This window comes from Mya arenaria, chromosome 4 (assembly GCF_026914265.1).
Source record: "Mya arenaria isolate MELC-2E11 chromosome 4, ASM2691426v1".
In the NCBI taxonomy this organism is placed as follows: Eukaryota; Metazoa; Mollusca; class Bivalvia; order Myida; family Myidae; genus Mya; species Mya arenaria.
The window spans coordinates 73,616,398-73,636,248 of record NC_069125.1 but is presented as its reverse complement, the minus strand read 5'-3'; the positions used below and the strand labels follow the sequence as shown (position 1 = coordinate 73,636,248).

The 19,851-nt window shown below is 38.0% G+C and overlaps 1 protein-coding gene across 4 annotated transcripts; it reads right to left on the bottom strand.

Moving 5' to 3' along the window:
- Window positions 1-1,367: 1,367 nt before the first annotated feature.
- Window positions 1,368-19,183, bottom strand: LOC128229741 (uncharacterized). 4 transcript variants are annotated; one of them, XM_052941554.1, is made up of 4 exons: window positions 19,141-19,183; window positions 9,705-9,800; window positions 4,121-4,806; window positions 1,368-3,836 (listed from the first exon to the last, which is right to left on the bottom strand). In XM_052941554.1, the coding sequence occupies exons 2-4, from the start codon at window positions 9,790-9,792 to the stop codon at window positions 3,465-3,467; spliced, it is 1,146 nt and encodes a 381-aa protein (XP_052797514.1). In that variant the 5' UTR covers window positions 9,793-9,800; window positions 19,141-19,183; the 3' UTR covers window positions 1,368-3,464. The 4 variants fall into 4 exon arrangements, with proteins under 4 accessions (XP_052797514.1, XP_052797513.1, XP_052797512.1 ...); XM_052941553.1 differs by having other exon boundaries at window positions 18,831-19,155; XM_052941552.1 differs by lacking the exon at window positions 19,141-19,183 and adding an exon at window positions 12,757-12,994.
- Window positions 19,184-19,851: the final 668 nt, after the last annotated feature.

The following is a 19,851-nucleotide window of genomic DNA, read 5'->3' as shown; positions in this document are numbered from 1 at the left end:
ATTCTTTATTTTCATGGGAAAGTAAGGAGGAGACCGTGGAACCAGGGAATGGTTACGTAACAAGATCAGGAAGATTGTCAAGAAACCCAGAAAGACTAATCGAATCGTGTAAGTTAAAATATATTATATGTTTCATATACAAATGTTATATTTGTTTCAGAAGTAAACACCTCTAAATGATACATTCATTAAATTACTTATTAATTTGAAAGGGAGGTGCTGTAATATGATATCGGCTACCTGCGAGTGGCCAGGCTTATCAGCAGTCTGTAGTTAGCTAGCGTCGAATATCATCGTAAACTACATAGTAGTCTTTATCTATCATCCCTATACTTAATAAATAATACGACAGGCCTCAAGGTTTGTATCAAGAATAGCTTTGTCGTTTTTCCTCTAGGTTGCCATGCATTGCATGAATTCATGTCTTTAAAAAATTGAAAGAGCACCAAGGAGCATCCCTATAAAGTTTCATCAAAAATGTCCGGGCGGTTTAGGAGATGATCTTGTTTAGCAATTGTTGACGCTGAACGATGGACGCCGGACATAGACCGATCACACTAGAAATGTGTCCATAGGACACGGATGCCCCCACTTCGATTTTTTTGTCACAGAAAATAAGCCATAATGATTATTCAGGATAATCTGCACATATAGGATAAGTTGAGTTGAGTTGGGTTTTACGGCATCGCAAGACTGTATAGGTTATATGGCGCCATTCAGGCAGGAAAAAACTTGTTGGATCCACATCTCATTTACATCGAGATGATATTTTTTAAGTATTGTTGGGAAATAAAGGGCCCTAACTCCTAAATGATTAAAGCGATTTCCATGGCTATCGAACTTGATCAAGATATTATGGTCACAATCATGTATGTAAAGTTTGGTGAGGATTGGACACATACTTTTCAAGAATTAGATTGGAAACATATATTATTGAAGTATTTTTGGCAAAAAAGGGCCGTAACTCCTAAATGACTAAAGCGATTTCCATGACTATCGAACTTGATCAAGATATTATGGTCACAAACATGTGTTTAAAGTTTGGTGAGGATTGGACAAACGGTTTTCAAGAATTAGATCGGAAACAATCTTCGGGACGTACGTACGTACAGACAGACAGACGTACGTACGGACAAGGGCAACCCTATATGCCGCCACTTTGTGGGGGCATAAAAAGCTCACATTGAGCACTTTGTGAGCTAAAAAAGAAAGGGACAAATCTGACCTATTTTGGCCACCAAGGAAATCACATGCAAGTAATATAATAATTAATGCCACATCAGCCAGTTAATTAAAACAACATGAAATAAGCGTCGAAAGAGGACCTTCATTATAATCAGATTGAAAACAAACAATTCAAATTTTGTATTTTGAAAGGGTTTACTAAAGCAAGTAATACGATATTTAAGATATAAAGCCCCGTAATCAAACTTGTATGTTGACTGTGCAATGTGTTTCAAGGATAAAAAGGTAAAGCTAAATTTAATTACATTTATGCCAAAGTCCCACTTAAACATGGCAACTTAACACCAGCTCAACCACTTATCGGTGGTGTAAAAATGAGCTGTCGACACTTCCGTGGTGCAGCTGTGCCTTGTGCTACAAACGTGAGTATGATTTATTTTTTATTTGATAATTTTATTCAACGGACATATTTTGAAAATCGGAGAATGTACTGTGCAAGATCACGTTTACTGCAGGTCGGTTACGGTTTCGTTTCAATATTGTGCGAACTTTGGTGCCTGAGGAGCTTTTCTCCCGATTCGGACTTGTGCATATTTTGAGATCTGCTAGCAGTTAAAGAACACTTCGTTGTTTACACACACCGTAAGAATGTTCTGGAGGATGTCAAATATGACTGCATAGTACATACGCCGGAACACTATACAACTAAATCACTCCTTAGAAACGGAAAATGCACATACATGTATTTATAAAAGTGGTGGCGCTGTTGCTCTAGTGGTGGCGCTGTCGAGTTGTGGTGATACTGTCGAGTATGTTTTGCGCCCGAAGTAACAAAGATTTAACGCTTTTGAAATGAATACAAACTAAAGGTGGCTATGTTTATCATACAATTGTTACATCAGTTGAAGTAGTTCGTAAATTTTTAAATTATATCATTAATTAAATGAAGTGTTTTAGAGTTGTATTTATTGATCTAAGTTTAAATTGATTGCCAGTGGAGTGTATTATTGCAAAAATAATTAAGATTCCCAAGAGTTAAGTCATAAAGTTTAACTGCTACTGTATATAAAATTACTACGCGATCTACTTGCAGCGGAATTAAACGTACCACTTTTCGGTCCTACTAAACACTGCAAAGCCTAGCAAAGTCAAGCAAAGCCTAGCAAAGCCAAGCAAAGTCAAGCAAAGTCAGTTGTATTTTAATTTATTTGTATTTATTTGTATGTGTTTTATATATTTAGTTGGAAAAAAATATAATTTATTGCAAATATTGTGTTAAATTTGAGTATGTAAACCGTCCAAATACATCCGAGGTTTCCTTTGCAAAACCGATAAGTGGTGGAGCTGGTGGGTTTAATTATACATTGTGAAAATATTCAAGTTGAAAATACATGCACTTTTTTTTTTATAAATGTTATAGTGTCACAAACAATATAAGAATTGAAACAAGAAAATGCTGTCCTGATAAATTATTGCACAAAAACTGACAAGTGCTTGAAATCACAGGATCTTTATCTTTACGCGAAACATTTTAAATTTTAAAACATTATCGCCAACATGAACAAGAGATGTTAGTGAAACATTTATGCCCCCTTGGGAGCCAAATTGTTAGTAGGATTTGGACACTTAAATAAAATATGGACAATCAGAAAACCTTTTTTCAGCTTACAGTCACACTGACCTTGACCTTTGACCCACTGACCTCAAAATCAATAGGGTTCATCTGCTGGTCATGACCAATAAGCCTACCTAGTATGAGGTCCCTGGGTCAAAGCGTTCTCAAGTTATTGATCGGAAACCGTTTTTCATGTTAAGGTCACACTGACCTTGACCTTTGACCCACTGACCTCAAAATCAATAGGGTTCATCTGCTGGTCATGACCAATACACCTACCAAGTATGAGGTTCCTGGGTCAAAGCGTTCTCAAGTTATTGATCGGAAACCGTTTTTCATGTAAAGGTCACACTGACCTTGACCTTTGACCCACTGACCTCAAAATCAATAGGGTTCATCTGCTGGTGATGACCAATACACATACCAAGTATGAGGTCCCTCGGTCAAAGCGTTCTCAAGTTATTGATCGGAAACCATTTGGTATTCCGACCGACCGACAGACAGACCGACCGACCGACCGACATGTGCAAAACAATATACCCCACTTTTTTCAAAAGGGGGCATAATAAATATAAAAAGGAATCTATAATACCCGTGCTATACCGTTTAAAATGGTGTCAAAATAAACGACACAGAATTATATAACGGTCCTAATGCGTAATCATTACGTGATAAAGGGCAACGAGGCTAGTGGCAGGGAGTGTCGTGGGTTTGCACGATAAACATGAAGAACGCGATTGCTGATGTCAAATATGGCTGTGGCGGAGGTCGAGCCATCTTTGTACGAGTGTTTCTCGCTGTGAGTCAGGTATATTGGCGTCCTTTCCGATTTGTCGTCCCCGAGGATAGTGCGCACATCATCTACGCCTGCCACCGGCACTTCCTTCGTCATTTCCTCTACCCTTTCATACCGGATTCTCGACCCAGCAACGACAGGGGCCTGCATATCTTCCCGGGGGCGACGATAATGATTTTGGTGGTGATAGAAGCCGTCTACCCAATCATGCGCCCAGTGAACATCCGTGGAACTCCCGTTCTTAAAGTTGAAAAAAGCTTCGAATGTTTTTTACATACAAAGATAATGTATGCGGTTGTTCTCGTTATTCAAGTGGGTTTTACTACTGAGGTTAACGTAGAATTTCTTAAGTTAATAATGTTAAAATTTAAGTTATGTTACAAATTGTACACTTAATTAAGTGATGTACGTGATTTCAGCCCCCCCCCCCCCCCCCCCCCCCCCCAACAAAGTCATTTTTATAAATATCAGCATTTCCAAATTGTATCAAAACCATGACAATGCAAAATAGAGCCACATCTTACTTTGTCGGAGTAGACTTCCACTGAACACATCTTGTCTGTGTTAATCTCGGCAATATTGATGTTCATTCCGAATCCACATCCGACTGGTCTACTGGCCATCATTTCCACGCATGCGCTGATGCTATCACATGTTAATAGGTTCCGAACCACAATTTGCAAAGGGACTCCGCGGACGTTCGCCTGAGTGGGTGCAAGACTGTTCAATGTTAACACGAGGTGTTTATTCATTCCAAAAGTAAGGCCGGATAAATAGCCAGGAAATACGTAAGACAGGAACTGCTCCATTGGTTTGGTTTCCTCGTGTCCCGTGATAGTCACATGGACAATACCAACGCGTGACGAGACTTCAAACGCCCAGTCCTCATTATGCCCGATGACACGACATGACTGCCTGTTAACGAGGACATCTGTGCACCCTTTAGGTGTACTGTGTGAGTCCGCTTCACTTGGAAACAATACATCATAGTGACACATGCTGATCTCAGAGGCTAACTGCAGCATGAAGATGTCAACAAAGCTCTCCCCAGATCCATCCGCGATGCCGCGTATCTCAGACATGATGTCAGGATGATATTTTTCCGACGTCTCTAAGTATTGCTCAACGATTGGCTTGCCCCTTGGATCATTGAAGAACTTACGGTACATTTTAACCTCTTTGGAGTCAGACATGTAGTCGTTTATAAAACCTGCAGAAAAATAAAACATCGCTTTAACGAATTTTCAAAACAGAATCAGATAAGGATTTGTAAAACAAGAGGGCCACAATGGCCCTAAATCGCTCACCTGGGGGTGTTGTAAGTTTTAAACCTGTGTTTTTATGACAATGAATGAGTTTGATGGTTAATGGTATTGCACTTTGTTATTTATATCAAACTAAAATGTAAAATTTCTACCTTCTGCAAAAATCATACATTCTTCTGCTAAATCCTAAAATCCAAAATCATACATTCTGTACAGTACTATAATAGTTATATATTTCACAATGATATTATTGACTGTTATCTTCTATGGTCAAAATACCACAAGTCTTTTTATCTGACAATTTAGCTTATATTGCAAATAAATACAACAAACATAGTATTGCAATGTCTGCTTGTATTTGACTGCATTCTTTTTGCCTGCACCCTGACATGACTTTTTGCCTGCACCCTGACAGGACTTCTTGCCTGCACCTTGACATGACATTTTGCCTGCACCTTGACAGGACTTCTTGCCTGCACCTTGACAGGACTTCTTGCCTGCACCCTGACGTGACTTTTTGCCTGTACCCTGACAGGACTTCTTGCCTGCACCTTGACATGACATTTTGCCTGCACCCTGACAGGACTTCTTGCCTGCACCTTGACAGGACTTCTTGCCTGCACCTTGACATGACTTTTTGCCTGTACCCTGACAGGACTTCTTGCCTGCACCTTGACATTACATTTTGCCTGCACCCTGACAGGACTTCTTGCCTGCACCTTGACAGGACTTCTTGCCTGCACCTTGACATGACTTTTTGCCTGTACCCTGACAGGACTTCTTGCCTGCACCTTGACATGACTTTTTGCCTGCACCCTGACAGGACTTCTTGCCTGCACCTTGACAGGACTTCTTGCCTGCACCTTGACATGACTTTTTGCCTGTACCCTGACATGACTTCTTGCCTGTACCCTGACAGGACTTCTTGCCTGCACCTTGACATGACATTTTGCCTGTACCCTGACGGGACTTCTTGCCTGCACACTGACAGGACTTCTTGCCTGCACCTTGACATGACATTTTGCCTGCACCCTGACAGGACTTCTTGCCTGCACCTTGACAGGACTTCTTGCCTGCACCTTGACATAACATTTTGCCTGCACCCTGACGGGACTTCTTGCCTGCACCTTGACAGGACTTCTTGTCTGCACCCTGACAGGACTTCTTGCCTGCATCTTGACATGACTTTTTGCCTGTACCCTGACAGGACTTCTTGCCTGCCCCTTGACATGACTTTTTGCCTACACCCTGACAGATCTTCTTGCCTGCACCTTGACATGACCTTTGCCTGCTCCCTGCCAGGACTTCTTGCCTGCACCTTGACATTACTTCTTGCCTGCACCTTGACAGGACTTCTTGCCTGCACCTTGACAGGACTTTTTGCCTGTACCCTGACAGGACTTCTTGCCTGCACCTTGACATGACTTTTTGCCTGTACCCTGACAGGACTTCTTGCCTGCACCTTGACATGACTTTTTGCCTGCACCCTGACAGGACTTCTTGCCTGCACCTTGACATGACTTTTTGCCTGTACCCTGAAAGGACTTCTTGCCTGCACCTTGACATGACTTTCTGCCTACACCCTGACAGATCTTCCTGCCTGCACCTTGACATGACTTTTTGCCTGCACCCTGACAGGACTTCTTGCCTGCACCTTGACATGACTTTTTGCCTGCACCATGATAGGACTTCTTGCCTGCACCTTGACATGACTTTTTGCCTGTACCCTGACAGGACGTTTTGCCTGCACCTTGACATGACTTTTTGCCTGTACCCTGACAGGACTTCTTGCCTGCACCTTGACATGACTTTTTGCCTGCACCCTGACAGGACTTCTTGCCGGCACCTTGACATGACTTTTTGCCTGTACCCTGACAGGACTTCTTGCCTGCACCTTGACATGACTTTTTGCCTACACCCTGACAGATCTTCTTGCCTGCACCTTGACATGACCTTTGCCTGCTCCCTGCCAGGACTTCTTGCCTGCACTTTGACATGACTTTTTGCCTGTACCCTGACAGGACTTCTTGCCTGCACTTTGACATGACTTTTTGCCTGTACCCTGACAGGACTTCTTGCCTGCACCTTGACATGACTTTTTGCCTACACCCTGACAGATCTTCTTGCCTGCACCTTGACATGACCTTTTGCCTGCTCCCTGCCAGGACTTCTTGCCTGCACCTTGACATGACTTCTAACAGGACTTCTTGCTTGCACACTGGCGTTGTCAGAACGATGAAAACCTTTTTGCATGCATAGTCACTGATAGGACTTGATACAGTTGCCTGCATACTGACAGGACTTTATACAGTTGCCTGCACACTGACAGGACTTGATACTGTTGCCTGAACACTGACAAGACTTGATATGGTTGCCTGCACACAGACAGGACTTGATACATTTGCTTGCACACTGATAGGATTTGATACAGTTGCCTGCACTGAGACAGGACTTGATACAGTTGCCTGCATACTGACAGGACTTGATACGGTTGCCTTCACGCTGACAGGACTTGATACAGTTGCCTGCACAATGACAGGACTTGATATGGTTGCCTACACATTGACAGGACTTGATACAGTTGCCTGCACACTGACAGGACTTGATATAGTTCCCTGCACACTGACATGATTCGATACAGTTGCCTGCACTGAGACAGGACTTGATAAATTGCCTGCACACTGACATGATTCGATACAGTTGCCTGCACTGAGACAATACTTGATACAGTTGCCTGCACACTGACATGATTCGATACAGTTGCCTGCACTGAGACAGGACTTGATAAATTGCCTGCACACTGACAGGACTTGATACAGTTGCCTGCACACTGACAGGACTTGATACAGTTGCCTGCACACTGACAGGACTTGATACGGTTATCTACATACAGACAGCATTTGATATAGATGCCACTATAATTGAAGCTCTTGATAAAGTTGCCTGCATACTGACAGGACTTGAGACAGTTGTCTGCACACAGACAGGACTTGATACAGTTACTTGCCCACTGATCAGACTTGATTCAGTTGCCTGCACACAGACAGAACTTGATACAGTTGCTTGCAAAATGACAGGACTTGATATGGTTGCCTGCACACAGACAGGACTTGATACAGTTGCCTGCACACTGACAGAACTTGATACAGTTGCTTGCAAAATGACAGGACTTGATATGGTTGCCTGCACACTGATATGACATGATACAGTTGCCTGCACTTAGATAGGACTTGATAAAGTTGCCTAAATACAGACCACATTTGATAAGGTTGCCTGCACACTGACAGGACTTGATCCATCTGCCTGTACACAGACAAGAATTGATAAGTTGCCTGCACTCTGACAGGACTTGATACAGTTGCTTGCACACTGACAGGACTTGATACAGTTGCCTGCACACTGACAGGACTTGATACGGTTGCCTTCACGCTGACAGGACTTGATACAGTTGCCTGCACACAGACAGGACTTGATACAGTTGCCTAAATAGTAAATACAGACCACACTTGATAAGGTTGCCTGTTCACTGACAGGACTTGATCCAGCTGTCTGTACACAGACAAGAATTGATAAGTTGCCTGCACACTGACAGGATTTGATACCGTTGCTTGCACACTGACAGGACTTGATACAGTTGCCTGCACACTGACAGGACTTGATCAGCTGCCTGCACACTGATATGACTTGATTAGTTACCTGCATACTGATAGGACTTGATACAGTTGCCTGCACACTGACTGGACTTGATATGGTTACCTGCTTGCAGACAGCATTTGATATAGATGCCAGCACAATGACAGCCTTTGATACAGTTGCCTGCATACGGACAGGACTTGATACATTTGTCTGCACACTGACAGGACTTGATAAGTTGTCTGCATATTGACAGCATTTAATATAGATCCCAGCACAATGACAGCACTTTGTGCAGCTGCCTGTCCACAGACTAGACTTTGTTCATTTATCTGCAAACTAGAGAACTTCAATTGCCTTCACACTGACAATACTTTCTTCAGTTGCCTGTACAATGACCATATTTTTTACAGATGCCTGCACATTGACAAGACATGATACAGTTGCCTGCACTGTCACACTGACATAACTTGAAGCATGTGGATGCCACCACCGAGTTTGAATTTCGTTGATGTGTAAGAATTGGTAATCCGTGGGGTGGGGCCAGTTTTTATCCCTGGGTCAGGCCAGTTTTGATCCAGGAGGAAAATTTAAATAAACTTGGTCGACAACCACTAGACAATGTTCCACACCAAATATCTAAGCTCTAGGCCTATGGTTTTTGTCAAGAAGATTATTGAAGTCTTTCCTTTTGGTGGCCTAGGCAACCCGAGAGGTCTGCATGGTGTGTGGTTTTTGTCAAGAAGATTTTTGAAGTCTTTCCTTTTGGTGGCCTAGGCAACCCGAGAGGTCTGCATGGTGTGTGGTTTTTGTCAAGAAGATTTTTGAAGTCTTTCCTTTTGGTGGCCTGGGCAACCAGAGGTCTGCATGAAATTCGTTTCTTTGAACAATTTGAAAGGGCACCCCCAAGGAACATCCTTGTGAAGTTTTATCAAAATTGTCTAGGCGGTTAAGGAGGAGATGATGTTTATGAGCAATTGTTCATTGCCAGACCCTTAGATGAAAGACAAAGAGCATAGACCTATCACAGTAACTCATCTTGAGCACTTTTTGCTCAGGTGAGTTAAAAACATGAGATGCCAACGAAACGTGAAAAATGCTCCCGGAAGGCATTTACTCTTCAGAGGCATCCATCAGAGTACATTAACATTAAAAAATAGTTCAATTGTTGAATAATAATAATTATTTAGAAGAACTAGAAGTACCACACCTTTAAACGTTTTCCCAACGGCTTGTCCCACATCGAATTGGTTTGAAGCCTTAATATACAGCACCGGTAAAGACTGCACACTGCTCATTGTCCGGTCTGAAAAAACATGAAACTATGTTTAATTTATGTAACAATAAATTGATTCATGAAATTACCAAACACCTAAAACACTTAACCAATAACCAATAACCAAAGTGATGGGGGGTTATCAATCACACTCAAATCATTTATTTGATAAAAGTCACTGGCCCAAAACAATCATTATGGACTAGCATACAGAAATTAAATAATAACAGGTGAATGATGAACACAAATTATATGTCAAATATATTCAACAGACAAAATATGGTGGAGGCACTTATAAATTATCAAAATAATTTATTAACAAATTAATAGCCTAAATTGCCTAATTTGAACAAGAAATATCTGAGCCCCTGGTAAACCAGCTAGATGACTAGTGTTTGAATGGTTTGACTGTTCGATATGTAACAGAGATTGTTCTTGGTTCAATTGTTTTTTGGTAATTCCCAAGTCAGAACAACTTTTTGAAAGGAATGCACAGTATAACAGAGTGTTCACAATTGCAATGTTTCACTAAACACATGTTATTTTCAATACAGAATTATTTTCACCCCTACAAAGGTAACAAAAGGCCATGTGCTGTCTTATTAGATTGATAGTAGAGCTGCTAAGGCATCAATATATAAAACCCAATAGCAGATTTAGAGGGGGATGCACCTCTAGCATGGCCCCTCACCCATAGAATTGCCCAAGCTTACTTTAAATGTGAATGTTGCAGGAAAGTTATAAAATAAGCATCGAGGGCAATGTCAAAAGGTTGTGCCACTTTCAAGCTACACAAGGTCAATTTCTGAATCCGCCCATGTGGTGAACAGGAACTTGGCTCGTTTAGGCTATACTGATTGAACTGGTGGTAAGCCTGTTTGCTGACTTGCAAATATATAAATACATATGTAAAATCAACTTTAATAAAATATCATTATAAAATTCATATTTAACAAACTGATAGTGCAGTTCTGGTTGTGAATTACATTGCATAATAATTATATAATTAAGACATTAAAGGGGAAATAACTCAAGACATACAATACAATATTTATTTCAATGTGGTTTTATCCCTTCTCCACTGTTCTAGCAGTAAAGTTAACTTAATGGACAAAATATACGGTACCCCGGCTGAGTAGCATTGTTGGTAAGATGGAAGAACATAATATATCCTGTATCATTATGATAATTATATACCTGTCCTCATGTTTTGCAAACATATATTCGCATTCGTACTCCAACTTCTTGGTAAGCCAGGTGTTAATCATTCTTATTTTTATACAGCATCGCTACGGATAATTGGCCGGCTAAATATGTTATTTATTTGTAATACTCTCTCTGTTGCTATGCTTGGAATAGGTACAGTAGTATCTACACTACAATTGTGCTCACATTCCCTTGAAATTGAAGTTTGGAGGCAAAATAGAATAACACACTAGTACACATGTATGGTTACATTTGGTGGTGGTGGTGATGGTTGTGGTGGTGGTGGTGGCGATGATGATGATGATGATGATGATGATTTAACTTTTAAACAAGCAGAGATCTAGAGAGTTTGTTTCTAATATTCCTATTTTTTTGACTAAGTATTATAATTATATTTTACAATGACCAATGATTTTTTTTATATTAAGTGTATAATGACCAATGCAAAGCTTCATTTTATTTAGTTCATTTTGTGAATTTTACAGGAAGTCAGGGTGATTTCAGATGGCACAAGCCGAAAAATAGTCATTTTTGAAAGTGTATTATGTTTACAACTTTATGCAGGGCGATCCGATTTGAATGTGTTCTGGAATCATAATTAAAAAATTAATTGCATCACCTACACCTTTTACATTAAATAATGACCCTTTCAGTTTGTAAATTTACCCTTTGAGGGTCTTTATCAACATTGAAAATTGAGCCTGACTACTTTTCAACATTAAATTTTGATCACAACAGCCGTTAAAAAATGATCACCATTTCAATTTTGATCAGTTGCGGAGTCATTTTTTAACGGTTAGTTTAATTGAAGATAAATGTTAGAGATTGACTGTCCGTATAAGATGAACACTAAAGAAACAGTGACCTCTATTGATTCTTTACAGAGAATCATGTGTGACCTCATTGTCGAAAAAGACCGATCCATCAACTAATTACCTGTCAGGGTGGCTTTCATCAAGACTCCATTAGTGCCATAATGGTACAAGAATGTATTTGATATATATATATGGAAGAAATAATTGTTTAAAAAGTCACATATAATAAAACCTACATTTCTTGCAAAAAGAAAGTGACAATAGGCAAACATGATTAGGGACATATCCAATAATTGTTGTTTGGGTGTGTTGAGACACAGTTAATGAATGAATGAATTTCATATGGTGACACCTTATATGAGGGCTCAGCAGACACAGTGTACGAATTTCGGATTTGATTCCACTAGCCCATTCGGGCTACCAGATAGGAAATTTTACTAGCCCAAAACCAATTTCACTAGCCCAAACTTAAATATTATAAAGTATCACTTGTTCATAATAATTTTTGGAAGTTTAAATACGATTCCACAACGATTCTGATCATCTAATCAAGCACATTCATACAGTTTCCATAAATGTTCCCCAATCTGAACAATGCGTCAATAATAAATTATAGTCATACATATATTAGTGTTGTCATCCAAAGTTTAGTAACTAATAAAGTTTTCATAAAGGTGATAGAAAGAGAAAAATATTTTCTGAACATATCATTTATTAGTTTCTGAACATATCATTTATTAAATGGAAAGAATTATGCATGTACTTTGTTATCCAATGCATCCTTGTCAAATCCGATATCCACCAGCAATTGTGCAATGACATTTTTCTCTTTTCAACTTTCAGTTTCACTTTGAAGTTTCGGAAGAAAATACAAAAATATATCGATGTTTATATTGCCAATATTTCTATAATTGTTCTTTAAAATAAATGGCAAAGCAATTCAAAGGTATAAAATAGAACCTTACTGTACTGTACACTGACAACGAGTACTATATCCGACAGTTTTCCTTTCACTTTGATTAAATTTGTCAGGAAGTAAACGGGCACCTGTTTTCTGTGCATTTAAGACGATGTTTATAGAATGGTTATTTTGTGTTCTCATTAAAAACTTAAAAATCTTTCTTTTTATTTCAGCAAATAAATAAAATATATTTAAACGAAATAAATAAAATATCAATGTTGATATTGCTATTTTAGCATTGTTGATTTGCATTGTCATCAAAGTTGTCGAAACTGCCGATGTTATCCGTTAATTTACATAATGGGCGGAGTTATGACGTCATAGAGTTTGACTGCGGCTATAAATAGACACACTTACTGGTTAGAAACTGATCGATAATAACTTGTCACTTCAGGCGTTAATTAATTTTGACATGTGTTTATATTCATTGATTAAATAAACAAACATTCAGCACATGGCTTGAGCCCTGAATCGCAGAGCAATAAGCTTTTTGATCATCGTAAATTTCGGCGAATCAGACTTCGCCGTTGTCAAGGCGACTTAGTCGTTCCAGTCGCCCTGAAGAACGCATTCTTAAATAATAAGGTTTTGCGTATTAAAAATACGATGTGTTACGCGTTTAATTGGTATGTGTTTTTTTTTAATCACATTAGGAAAAAACGGTAGCCCGGTCGGGCTAGTTTCTGTGGAAAATCGGTAGCCCCAGCTGAAATTTGGTAGCCTCGGGCTATCGGGCTACCGCGAATTTCGAACACTGCTGAGACAGCCTTTGGCCTTTCAACAAGAACAAGGCAGAGTAATTCACAAAATCAACTGCAAAACCAAAAAGCAAGGTGTCTCTCTTTAATCCTAGACTTGACTTGACATGTAAACTTGGCTAAAAATAGAATTCGCTCATGCAGACTTGGCTAACACTAGGTTAGCTAAAATGGGAGCAGGACTTTTCAACCCCAAGACATTTCAACCCCTTCTCAAAACGAAGACTTTTCAACCTCATTTCAAAGACTTTTCAACCCCTACCTGTTTGGACTTTTCAACCCCTAAATCAAAGACTTTTCAACCCCTAGTTGAAATATTTTGATAGCCATATTGAAGACTTTTCAACCCCTAAATCAAAGACTTTTCAACCCCTATTATTTTTGTCAGCCAGATGTTGTCTTTTTCATTGTTTTTGCAAGAAACTCAACCAGTTGTTATTGAAATACAATTAGAGATTTGTGTGGCTTATTTGTTACACTTTTCTCCAAAGTATTGGATGAAGTTTACAAAGGCTTTGCCTTAATTTACTAAGCACTGGTGATGGTTAGGTTTTTTCAAAATAATATTCCGAACATTAACAATGGTACGGTAAAGTAAGATTTTGGTGCCTGGTTACTCCGAACATGCAATTGTTGTATTATTCTGAAGGATATTACATATCTCATATATTATGTACAATGTTATTACCATAATTGTGTTCTTTAAATAACAAATTTGAATAATTGCAAAAGAAAATGAATGCAAAGAAGAATTTACGGAACATTCTCCCTTGTGCCTGTAGAATGCCAATAAAAACCTGAACTTGAACATTTATAAAACTTTCATTGCTTTTAAAAAAGGTCAACAGTGGAAAGTTTTTTTGTAGTACCAGATTGCTATTTCAGTACAGTTTGATTTTAATTCTTGATAATGTATTATCTAAAAATTCAGAGTTTGCGGGTATAAATAAATAAAATATATTTTTTGTTTGATTTTAAATCCTGAAAATTATACACAAAATGTATCAAGATGGCCATAGTTTGGAATGATGGCTATGATATTAGAACCTTAATTTAAAACTGTCACTTCAAGTTACTATAACCTCAATTAAAGGTGTTATGAAGCCCCTTAATCCCTTAGGAATTTATGACCATGTCACACATGTTGCCCATTAATGAATGTGCGACCTTCATTCCATTCTTTAACTGCATATATGAAAAGACAATACAATGCTTATAGCATTTTTTTACATTACCACTTTATAATAGAATGTCCTTATTTTTTTTAAACTGAGAAATAAAAAATGTTAATAAAATCTTGTATTCCCCTTATGGTGATAATTAAAGAAGTCCAACTTCAACACATGTAACTTATGTAATTTGAAAGCATAAATTGGAACTCAATCTATAATACATTTTTATCATCTTTGAACTCAATGTATACTTTTGTATTTCTTAAACATTGTCTGCTAAATCATGATATTTTGAAATATTATGAAGAATTTTATTTTAAAGTTCAACTCATTTTATTGTCTTTTTTATTGATGACAAAATGTTTTTAAAAAGTGTTTAAAAAAAACTAAAAGAAAAACAAAAGCTTTTTCAATTAATTGATGGAGCAGTACTATGTACATAATGTATTGTATGAGGATATCCTCAGGGAGATAAGGAAGATTTATGGCTAAATGACTCAATAGCTAAATGGACAGTCGAGCATTTTTAATTTTACTTATTTCAATGAAAATATTTAATGAATTATTGTATTATCATGTGTTTTAAGTATGTATATTTTGTATGTATTACATATTTTTTGTTTGTTATATTTTTAGTCTTAATATATTCTTGATTTTTAAAATAAATTTCAAAATAAATTGTTTACTGTTGTAGTTATTTTCTTAAAAAGGTGAGAAATTAAGGGGTTGAAAAGTCTTCGTTTATTAGGGGTTGAAAAGTCTTTGTTTAAGGTGGGGTTGAAAAGTCTTAGCACTTTTAGGGGTTGAAATGACAAAGGGGTTGAAAAGTCTTTGATTTCACAAATGACAAAGGGGTTGAAAAGTCTTGGGGTTGAAAAGTCTGACAGCCGCTAAAATAGCGTTTTTTTAAACTTTCAAGGCCCATTTTTTAGGCATACATGGGCAGATCTGGCTGGTTTTTGAAAGGAACCAAGCTCTGATGGATATCTAATTACTGTACAAGTTTTATCGAGATACAATCAAAACTGAAGACTGTATTGTGTTCACAAGCAATTGTTTACGGACGCACGCACGGACGAACATACAACATACACATTACCATCGCCTTTGGCCAGTAGAGCTAAAAATCTATTCTCTTGTTTATAAAAATAGACTATAATTTCAAAAAGTAAGCTCCAACAGCAAGGGAGACAATATAGCATGACTAGCTGCCCTTGCTTCATGGATAAACTTTACTTAACTATCAGATTATAACTGTGTTAATAGTAATTTGTAACCGCCAGGGTGGGGCCAGTTTTGACCCCAGCGCCACCTTTTGAACAAACTTGATAGAGGACCACTATATGATGATACACACAAAATATCAAGGGTCTAAACCTTATGGTTTCAGATAAGAAGATTTTCAAAGATTTCACTATTTTAGTATGTAAGAAATTTGCGATCCCCGGGGCGGGCCAGTTTCGATCCCAGGGGCATAATTTGAACAAACTTGGTACACAACCACTAGGTAATGTTACACAACAAATATCTAAGCTCTAGGCTTCATGGTTTTTGTCAAGAAGAGTTTTGTAGTGTTTATTTTCCATTAGGTTACCATGGCAACCAGAGTCCATAGATCTGCATTGAATTCATTTGTTTGAACAATTTTAAAAGAGTACCACCCAATGAACATCTCTATAGAGTTTCATCAAAATTGTCCAGGCGGTTTAGGACAAGATGTTTATAAGCAATTGTTGACGCTGGACCCCAGACAGCGGAAGCTGGACATAGTCCAATCACAATAGCTCACCTTGAGCACCTTTTGCTCAAGTGAGCTAAAAACAAACAAGAGCTGTCGTAAGACAGCGCGCTCGACTACGCCGCTTTGACTTAAAAGTGAATACAATGACGATGTATTATTACCAAGTTTGGTCTCTTTATGTCAAACCCAACTAAAATTATTCGATACATAAGGTGACTTTGATGCTGCCCTCCCACCAGCCCGCCTGAACAATGACACAAGTCATTCAAATAACTTGATTTCCCATAATGAAAATGTGGTTAAGAATATACAAATATGCCTTTCAAAAGAAATTTAAAAAAATATCAAAAAATCAAGGGCCATAATTTGTATTTAGGGTAAAATAGAGTTATGTTTCTTGTTGTAAGATGGTCGTAAATAATTAAGATTTTTATTAAGTGCATTGAATGAACGGTATAGAAGTTTTTTTATTAAAATCCCAACTTGCCCTTAACTTTTACTTGCCTAAAACTTTAACCTAAGTCAATCAGGGGCCATAACTTGTATTAAGGATATGGAGTTATGTAACCTCATTGGGTAACGGTCCTGAACAAATTAAGTGAAGTATTAAGTCAATTGATTGAAGGGTATAGAAGTAATTAATAAATATCCCAACCTGCCCTAAAACTTTAACCTAAGTTCCTTAGTCAATCAGGGGCCATACTTTGTATAAAAGATAATATGGAGTTATCTAACCTCATTATGTGATGGCTCTGAACAACTGTGTGAAGTATTAAGTCAATTGAATGAATGGTATTGGAGTTTTAAGTGAAAATCCCAACTTGCCCTAAAACTTTAACCTGCCCTAAAACTTTAACCTAAGTCAATCAGGGGCCATAACTTGTATTAAGGATAATATGGGGTTATGTAACCTCATTGTGTGATAGTCCTGAACAACTGTGTGAAGTATTAAGTCAATTGAACAAAGGGTATAGAAGTTATTAATAAATATCTCAACCTGCCCTAAAACTTTAACTCTGTAAGTTCCATAGTCAATCATGGGCCATAATCTGTGTAAAGAATAATATGGAGTTATCTAACCTCATCATGTGATGGCCATGAACAACTGTGTGAGTATTAAGTCAATTGATTGAAGGGTATTGGACTTATAAGTGAAAATCCCAACTTGCCCTAAAACTTTAACCGGACACCGACGCGGGGGCGAGTAGTATAGCCCACCTATTCTTCGAATAGTGGAGCTAACAGGATTAATTATTGCACACACAATATACCATAATGTCATAGTAAACATCCCCAACTTGCTTTGGTGTTTTGACTTGACTTAAAACAAAACAAAAACTACCAAACATTTTTAAGACCGTTGCCCTAATCTCAGATTTTATTTTTTAGGCCTTACCCATAAATACACGTAACAGCCATTAATATGTCCCTGTCATGCAAAGGTGGGTGACACTTTGATTAATCTGGCAGGATATGCTCCCTTAAATATTTGACATACTGGTATAGCCTCACCAAACTTAATGGTGAACATGTCAGCAAATGATACTAAATCAGCAGCAAAAGTTAAATTTAACAGTGGTGGTCAAATTTCAACGTTAAAAAATGATCAGTCATCCATTGAAAAAAGACCGATGGCGTCCATTTTCATAAAGGATTTACCTTAAAAAATCGTAAAAAGAAATGTTAAAGTACAATTCTTTGGACTAGTGCCAGTAGTGGGCAATGATGCGGTACACACTCAGCATACATACATTACAAGCACTCCAGATTACTAGTCCACCTAAATGGCCGTCAACGAGTCTTTTGACAATTTTTTTAATATGGCAGACTCGTGACGTCCACCATCCCAGCAAAAAGTAGCAAGCGGTCCTTGCGCAGAGAATCCTCGCGGCCACAATTTTGAAATTATCTCCGTTATAAATTCAAATTTCTTCGAAAATATTATTGCCTACAATTAAACACGTATTAAGTTATGTCAGTATGCCCAAAAAACATGTCAAGTTATCATAAAACACTTACAAGTGTCGATTGTTTATCGAGTATCCCAATATCGGTAAATCTGGGACAAATCTGACTGGTTGTATACATGTACATGTATAACGGTATTCGTGACCCATAATATATTAATGTGAAAATAACAACTCTAATGACAAATTAAATCCAGTTCAGATCACTGTCGGATAAAAATTGAACAACTTTGTCATTATTTTTCAACATCAATGCATATTATTTCAGTATATCATTTCGCCTGTTGTTAAATGGTAGAGAGTTGTAGCGTTACAGGGATACATAAGAAATGTCAAAATAATAAAAAAAAAGTATTCCTGATCGCTCATTATTGTAGCTACTGATTACCTAACAATACGTGTCACGCCCGTATTCAATCCCGCTAAAAAAATATACATACTTTCAGACAAAGATAAATAACGCAGGTTCCTTTTTACTTGTCCTCTGTAGAAATAGTTCGCTCTTCGTATCATATACTGCATCCAGAATCTTATAAATTCCTGTAAGCAACTCCAACCCGGGCTTGGACGTTATAACTTAACTGTATAATGTACTGAATAATTAATTTCCACAATAATACTGTAATAGAACGAAATCATAAACGGAAAACATCAGCTTTCTTTGTTAAATTGACACGCGCCTAAATAAGTCCAAAACACACTTGAAAAATGTATTTAATTTTGAATAAAGAATATGTTTCAAAACTTGACCTTTTTAAATAGAAGGCTGGGAACCAGATAAAACCAGATGAAACGGCTAGATTCTAGTATACTAAACTCGTGATACCCTCTGCAGAGGTTACTTCCCTAGATGCAGATCAAATTACACCGAACTTCTTGGCTATGGTGGCAGATATATATTCCCAGATAACTTCTCGAAACCCTTATCTTAAAGCGTAACCTGGGGCCAACATCAATAATCTTACATCCAGGCAAAAATATCCCAATTCTGATACTGCTATGTATACCATTTTTTCTCGGGCACAAGTTCATCTCCTAAATGACACTCTCCCGTGGTTTCTCGACTCCAGGTGATTTTTTTTTAGTTTTGAGCGACACAAACTTATCAAGTTAAGGAAAGACGGACACACGGATGGACAACATTTGGCGATTCTATATGCCCCCACGTACTCTATTTAAGTGGGGTCATAAAAAAAAACAATTATCCTTGCTTTGTGAACTCATTGGAGTATGAAGTGCTGCAAACATGAAGCTTTTTCCACTCTTATAAAACATATAATATAACTGTCACTACCATTAAATGCAAGGACCATAATTTGGAAATGCCAATTTGTGCTAATTAAAGGGCCGTAACTCAGTCCTAACTATGTTGAGCTTAAAAAAAAACTTATTCAGCCAAACAGTATCACCCTAAGGTTTCAAGACTTTAGGTCATAAAGTTTTTGAGTTTTTCATGACACA